This window comes from Perkinsus marinus, assembly GCF_000006405.1.
Source record: "Perkinsus marinus ATCC 50983 genomic scaffold scf_1104296951238, whole genome shotgun sequence".
Taxonomy (NCBI): domain Eukaryota; phylum Perkinsozoa; order Perkinsida; family Perkinsidae; genus Perkinsus; species Perkinsus marinus.
The window spans coordinates 181,416-188,598 of record NW_003209345.1 but is presented as its reverse complement, the minus strand read 5'-3'; the positions used below and the strand labels follow the sequence as shown (position 1 = coordinate 188,598).

Sequence of the window (7,183 nt, the reverse complement as noted above, 5' to 3'; positions counted from 1 at the left end):
CCCCTCAGAAGCATCGGGAAAGCAAGGCGCATCAAGAGCAGGTCTTGGCACTCACGAAGGCTCATCTGAACTACTATCAGCTGTTCTGTGATCCGTCCGGTTACAGGAGGCTCTATGCGTAATTACTTGAGTCGAATGGGAACAGGAGTGAGTAACTTTAGGATGAATCATAGGACTGGTGAGCTCGTATTTGATCAGTACTTTTTGAGAGAACCCCAGAGGTTGACAGAGGTAGGTGAGCTACGGACTCCAATCGGTAGTCTCAAGCTGTTCAGATGGCCAAGGCGCTCAGTCTGATCCATGGCGAAGCGAAGCTCCCTCAGGGAATGATTATTTGTAAAGCTGTTCCGAACTGGTAGGACTGGCTGTAGGGAGTAGTATTATTCGCAAAAAGTTGAGGTCATTTGGTTTACAATTTAGTCTCATGATTATACGTAACTAAGTAACTATACTGAGTACAGTAATTTAGGCATCGGGTGGCTGTCAAAGCTGTTGTGGTGAAGAGGACATCTCCCTACTATTTCAGGTTTAGTCATTTCGAGTATTATGTTAAGAACGCTACTGGCAGAGACAAGTTCGAGGAGTGGAGGGTAGTGGTGGAAAGTATGCTGGGACGACGATTTATTGTGCGTCAGACAAACAAGGACAAGCGGCTTTCTTCCCTGCAGAAAATTGCCCTCAGAAGTCAGAATGGCGAAATGGTTTAGGTTAGCACATTCATCAATTTATAGTTCCAACACGTGTATGTCATCTCTTTTGCTGATTCTGTTGTTGAGTTGTCAATTCAAGGAATGTGGAGGTAGATTGTCGATTTTGGTCATGTCCAAGATGGACTGTGCCGAAGCACGGAAGCCTAAGTTCTCCCTAGCCGAGCCGCCACCGCTACGCCGACCAGCCCTACCACAGAAGAGTGTTGCACTGGTCAGCGCGTTATATATGCTAACCTACATTATTCCCGGACTACAGGCATTTTTCCTCTTCATCATTGGAGTTATTTTCCTGCTCATTAGCCTCAAGGTGTTCTGGCAGATCAGCACTTGGGAGGCCATACCTTTTTCTACTCTGGGTATGTGGCATTGTGATTTATTGGTTTTGTTCTGCTCCCAGGTGCCATCTGTTTCATTCCGGGAGCCTATCATGTCTATTTGATATACCACGCGTAAGTACTACGTTATATTCGCCGGTGGTAGTATTATTCTGTCGTATTAGATTTATATATTGGAGTTTCACCCTAGTGATATGAAAAACACCAGTGAAAAATATATTTCACGACTGCTGCATATCGCGAATATCGGGTTTTTCACAGAGTATTATACCGCTTCTCGTAAAACGGGTGAAACTCCATTTTTTGTGCTCAGTGGCCGTTTATGTGGTAGAACGCTTTCTGCTTGGTAATCATGACTAGTCATAGGAGGAAGGGGACGAACTGACCCGTCCGAAATACAATAATAAACCCTATGTTTATCCTAGGGAGTATAAGTGTGCAATGACTGTAATATGAGTGTATATGTAGGTACATGGAAACGCCCGGGTTCGACTATACACTTCTTGATCATCTCAAGTCTAATTGATACTATTGTGTGAGTGTCTCTGTGCTTCCTTGTCGAGCTCGAGTCGTTAAAAGGGTGGACCCCTCCTCTGCTGGCATCCTTGATCTCGCTATGGTATCACCATTTACCCTACAGGAAAGCTCCGAAGGGCGGATGTATCCCCTTGCCATAATATCCCTCAGTTCGGATGGTGGGTAAATTAGATGACCCTGGACTGTCCAGAGGCAGTCGGTCCTTCTCATCGGTGGTCACTAGCCCGGCACTGGCCGTCTTGTTACTACACTATGTAGTGGGTAAACCGTTTCCATGATGGTGACGTCAGTGAGGCCTATTTATCATCAACAGGAGTCTACAGTAGGAAGACCCGTGCGGCTCTGGTAGGGACGTGCTTGCCTGTACTCGACCCAATTCTTTCCTTAGTGGATCAATATGCAAGTATACTCCAGAATTTCACCGGGAATGCTGGTAAGCTTATCAGGCAAGTCCAGACCCATTCCAGAGGCTTATCAATAAGCTCTATCTCCTCTGGGCTGTCACTGCGGAGGTGGCAGCCAGATGTAGTAGCCGTAGGCTCCTCCTCACCCATGCCGATTGATGTATTACCATTACTCTTCTCATTAGAGGAAGAGATGAAGGAGCTGCACCGAGGAAGCTTGTATCGTGATAGAGAACTTCATGCTACCCTCCAAGGCATGTATCGGGACCTCTAGCTGAACTCTATGCGAGTGTTGTGTTGCTGAGCCGATTAATGTTGATTCGGCTCCGACTCTGGGCGTACGCGATACTCACGTGAGTAGCGCTCGCCTTGAACTTGTCCCATTTTGTATTTGCAGCTGCCCTGCTCCGACTGGTATTCATGTCAACACTCCCCGACATTGGCTGTGGGGAATTTACACTGGAGGTTTGAGCCAAAATGTCTATTGATCATGAAATCGCGTCACGCTGTTCGCATGGTAATCAAATAGACTCAAGTGTCAACTGCAGGTTGCGTATCCTCTTGGGGGAACTGTCGCTGATTCGGGAATTTGTTGTTCTCGTATGCGGTGATTATGAACGACATGATGATGATACGGATAATGCAAATATTGGGTAATACCGGGAATGGGAAGGATGAGCTCTTGTCCTACAACAGCTGAGCAGTAATGGTGTCGTCAATTTGTATGGTGGAGAGGAAGTGGGGTGAGAGGGTATCGTGGGCTAGAAGAGGGGGGACACCTAAAGCGGGCTCGGATGAGGTTAATAAGTTGCTCAGTGGTGTGAAGTTACTGAGAGCGGACTTGCACTTTTTAAAGGAAAAGGCGCCGGTCTAGACCGAGCAGGACTAGGGTCGGTCTCGCCGTTGGTGATGGGCAAGCCTTGGGGTATAGGGCACTCCTCAGGAGAACGCTATGATGGGAACTCGGCCGACCCCAGCATGGCCACTGGGATGATGTAAAACCAGTCTATTTTTGGGGTAGAGTGGTATAAACTGTCATCTGTCGCCTATGGTCGCTGGAGCGGTATTCATGGTGCACTGAGTTATTGGGTGCCACCTATGCAGCGGATTATTGGTGGTCAATAAGGCATCCTTCCCTTATGCGTAATGATTAGGGTATTGCATAACTCCTGCGACTAGGTGAGAGCGAGGCGTAGATGTCCCTGCATTGGACACATCTAATGTTTCTCCTCTTTCTCTCAACCTGTTCGATGATTTCTCAGGGGTAAGCTGAGGTGGTATCAGTACTGTATAGATTATTGATGGGTGCAGCGGGGGTCAGCTCTGGGGAGGATGTGATTCTGATGGGAGGTGGTGGAGACGCTTTGAAGCGTGAGAGTTTGAATATTTTGAAGGGAACGAGTTGGAGGCGAAATGTTAGGGACTTTGTGTGGATTATCATTCATTTTCAACTGTCACGTTCACTCAACTATCACGATTGTTCATGTCATTCGTCACTTTTCCCACTGATGGTGGTTGTTGTTGAGACGTACTAGGCAAGAGTTCATGGTATCTAGTGGCAGTAGTATAAGGTCATTAATGAGCAACTACCCGGGGTCCTCGTCTTGGGATAATGCGCCACCTCCTCCTCCCTCATCATCATCATCATCCGAAGCCCAAGCTCTCGGTGGGTCGACGGCAGGGCCGCCAGCAGGGTATAGCAATGGAGGGGCAGCAATGGGCGGCTTCGATGCGGCTCATGATGGTGGGCTAGGATGGGGCTCTGGCGATCGGAGTGCTATGTACAACATGAATGCTGGATGGGGTAGGGGGGAGGCTTTTACTCTCAACTTGGTATTATCCTCAATAGGTCGACCTAAGCACAAGCAGGAGGTTCGCGAAGGAGATTGGTAGTGGAAGAGATGGTATGGTTTCTTACTTAGTGTTCAGGTTCTGCAATACTTGTGGTGACCATCAGTTTGCTCGTAATGAGTATTGCCGTAGCTGTGGAGCCCCTAAGGGGGCACCACCACCCGATCCAGCAACATTAGAGGCGGAGTATATGGCAGCAGCTGCGGCCTATCAGCTGATGAGCGCCTATGGCATGCCAGGTAAAGTACTGGGCAATAATTATTATTTATTCGTCAATTGTTTCTCAGCATACGATCCTTATAGTACTAGTGATACTGCGGGAGGGATGCCGATGTAATGAGGCCGGTTTGTTAGTGTCTATTGGTTATTGTATGTGTTTTAGGTGGCCAGCTTGGGGAGGGTAATATCGGGAATAAGTTTCCAGCGCGAGATTAATAGGAAAATGGCTTTCCGAATTGAGGAATAGTAATGATAGAGGATGAAATTGATCGGTATGTAGATGGGGAGGTTGGCCTGGGTATTACGGCAAGGGGGAAGGTGGTAGTATTAGTGGTGGTGGACAAACTAGGAGGCCGGGTAAGGTGTGGGAATAATGATGATAATTACGGTCCTTGTCATCATCTCAGGTGACTGGGATTGCCCTCAATGTGGCGATATGAACTTTGCCTCAAGGCAAGTTTGTCGGAAGTGTGGTACTCCCCACAGCTTTGTTGCCTCGGCCCGTCCGGATAGTGCTGCTGCTGGTGGTCCGCATAGTGGTGCTTCCTCGCTGGAACCACCGGCTTTCCCTGACTATTCTAGAGCACAGGAATCTCGCCCTAGATCTCGTAGTCGAAGTCGCGACCGGCGCTTCTGAGGCGTCTATGTATTGCGGCTGTTCGCGGTTTGGCTAGCTCCGAGGCACGGTTTTCGGATATGTTCAGAATATATAATGATAATACGGGATTGCTTATAAGGCTGTATGTATTCATAGTAAATGATGCTAATACTTATATGATTGTTGCTCGTTGCTGCGGCTGTTGACCTCATCCTCCCGAGAAATCTGTCAAGTTCGCAACTGTTAATTTATACACTGGTTGGTCTACTGTATGTAAACGGGGAGTTTATTCGGGCACATCTCAAGATCATGTTGAGTTACTTGAGTGGCTAGTTACGAACCTCAATATTTTGTACTCAAATGACTCCAAAAACTAGCCTTCAATTTTCCTCGCTTATCACTACAGTCCTTGCTCCAACAACAGTTGAGCCACCGCATCCTATTTACGAGAGTATGAGCAACCTCAGCTGGACACCGCGATCACACGGGTTAAGAACCCTTGCGAAGTAACTGAGGTGGTGGAGAAACTTGCAATATTTACTGTATACACGAAGAGGTGCTCTTTCACATTAGCGATCACGCTACACGTAAAAACATGAATGACTTAGTATACACTGGTGTATACTGTATGTACACGCGGCATGAGCCACCTGACCTTCGAGTAACCTATAGGAAAGTTACGATCCACAATATTTTGTACTCGAAGCAGCAGGAACTAGCCGTCAAGTGTGGGCATTCCACTAGACCGTGATAGAGATTACAGACCTTGGGGAAGGTACAAAAAACGAGAGCTATCGCCATAACGTAACCGCAACGACCTCGAGCTTTTTCCTTCTCATACTGACCCACCTGTGTAGGACCATGAATCATTTACAGATTAAGCCGGCACTGGGATTGATGACCCGAGACCAGACACGGATGTCTCTTCGAATGTAGAGGCCAGAACGGAGGAACAACGAGGAAATTTAGTCGATTCGTCAAACTCTGACGGTCAGAGACAAACGTAACGGCTCACAATACAGGAGGGAACCTATCGTAGGTCAGATAGCGACATGTCGTCAGCCGGCCAGATCTCTCGAGAAGCCCCCATTTCAATGCCTTATGTAGCTGAAGTTACTCGCAAACACAAAGTGTTGATTATAGAAAATATACAAATATTGTGAATCACAGTGAGATAATAGTTGAGTTTAGTTGCCTGGCAAAACCTTCGTGTAGAAGATGAAGGGGACCATGAAGCAATACATAATGATGCTAATCAGCACTAAGATGATCGTTGTGAAGAAGCCGAGTCTTCGAGCTCTGACAAAACAGCGGACAAATGACCTCGAGTACTCTCAGCGATCCTACTTTAACAACTGAGTTGCCCGCTGATTTTCTTTGGTCATACTATCAAGATGCTGGCCTTGTAACTTCTTGGTCAATTCTAAGTTGGCATTGTCCTTCGCCAAAGTCTCTCGTTGTCTGAATTCATACACACACTGGAGAAGCTCGAAGGGGTCATCATCGTTGCAGAAACAAGGATAAGCGCAATAGTTTTTCACTAAGGCGACTGATCCACAGGAGAATAGTTCACAAGGCGTAGATCTGGAAATGCATAATGACTTCGGGAGTACCCCACTACCTATTAGCACTATCCCTCACATGACCAGTGAGCTCAAGCATCTCGTCAAGCAATCCAGATCGACCTCGATCGCCGCCTTCATCACTCGTTGGTCGCTTTCTATCCCTTAACCCTTCGAAGAGCCGCTCTCTATCATTGAGCTCTGGCTTCGTCAATTCCTCCGCAACAATGCCGTCAGTCGGTGCCGCTTCCACTAAGTCGTCTGCCTCGAGGTTATCTCCTCCCCTAGTGTTACCATCACTATATGACTCGATATCATCATCGACCTCAAAATCAGTACAGTAAGCGTCCCTTAGTAGAGGAGAAAGATCCTCATCTGTGTCGGCCGCGAGCCGTTTACATGCCAGGAGTCGAATAGCTCTACATGCCGCCGTGTCCACTGTGAGGCCTTTGGTATAGCTCAGCAAGGCCTCGGCTTCCTGTGTGGCATTGGTAGACCGTATCACCGCTGGTGTCACCAAGTGAGGGTGGCTCGGCACCACGGTCGCTCTGGAGGAAGCCGCACTGAAAGCCGACACACTAGAGGGTCGGTGACCAGAGGGTAAGGCCTGACTGGGACCGTCACTAGACATTCCAATGAAAACTATCAGCCGACGGGATATGCACGATTCGTTACGTACCCAGATGGGCACAGAAATGGACGAGTGCTCCACTCGCAATGAGAGCTCGACGAGAGTTCATGAGGATATGCGTTATATAGGAGCATGCCGCCAGGCTGGTAGCGCCAGCGACACAGCACAGGATTGTTCTTACCATTTCCGTATGACGAATTCGGGACTTCATTACAAGATCTGCTCCAAGGTCCCGGGTTCGATCCCTGCGTCATGCAAAATGACTTGTGCTCAAACTCGCGCGTCTTGCATATCTTAGCGTTTCCTAACAGGACGGAGCTGTTGCTGGCCACAAAC

The 7,183-nt window shown here is 47.9% G+C and overlaps 3 protein-coding genes across 3 annotated transcripts in view; 2 read left to right on the top strand and 1 right to left on the bottom strand.

Annotated features, from left to right (window-relative positions):
* Pmar_PMAR016457 (hypothetical protein) overlaps positions 1-707 on the top strand; it is a gene marked incomplete at both ends in the record, with an annotated part of 3,101 nt that extends 2,394 nt beyond the window's left edge. The window contains 5 exons of the mRNA XM_002777663.1: positions 9-118; positions 162-231; positions 276-355; positions 527-590; positions 636-707. Coding sequence (XP_002777709.1) covers positions 9-118; positions 162-231; positions 276-355; positions 527-590; positions 636-707 — 396 coding nt within the window. The remainder of the gene's footprint in view (positions 1-8; positions 119-161; positions 232-275; positions 356-526; positions 591-635) is intronic.
* A 2,839-nt stretch (positions 708-3,546) lies between these two features.
* Pmar_PMAR016456 (conserved hypothetical protein) lies at positions 3,547-4,924 on the top strand. Its single transcript, XM_002777662.1, has 7 exons — positions 3,547-3,790; positions 3,836-3,875; positions 3,916-4,076; positions 4,125-4,170; positions 4,220-4,237; positions 4,337-4,413; positions 4,464-4,924. Exons 1-7 carry the CDS (start codon positions 3,565-3,567, stop codon positions 4,691-4,693), a joined length of 798 nt encoding a protein of 265 aa, XP_002777708.1. The 5' UTR covers positions 3,547-3,564; the 3' UTR covers positions 4,694-4,924.
* Positions 4,925-5,841: 917 nt separating this feature from the next.
* Pmar_PMAR016455 (hypothetical protein) lies at positions 5,842-6,847 on the bottom strand (the record flags this gene model as incomplete). The annotated part of the gene is made up of 3 exons (XM_002777661.1): positions 5,842-5,953; positions 6,002-6,115; positions 6,276-6,847. 3 exons carry the CDS (start codon positions 6,845-6,847, stop codon positions 5,842-5,844), a joined length of 798 nt encoding a protein of 265 aa, XP_002777707.1.
* Between the last annotated feature and the right edge of the window lie 336 nt (positions 6,848-7,183).

What these genes read in the sequence shown, in the direction of transcription:
- Pmar_PMAR016456 (XM_002777662.1), top strand. Translation starts at nt 3,565, where the DNA reads ATGAGCAACTACCCGGGGTCCTCGTCTTGGGATAATGCGCCACCTCCT. An exon ending in GAGCGCCTATGGCATGCCAG is followed by an intron (nt 4,077 to 4,124) that starts GTAAAGTACTGG and finishes ATTGTTTCTCAG; the next exon opens with CATACGATCCTTATAGTACT. An exon ending in TGGACAAACTAGGAGGCCGG is followed by an intron (nt 4,414 to 4,463) that starts GTAAGGTGTGGG and finishes TCATCATCTCAG; the next exon opens with GTGACTGGGATTGCCCTCAA.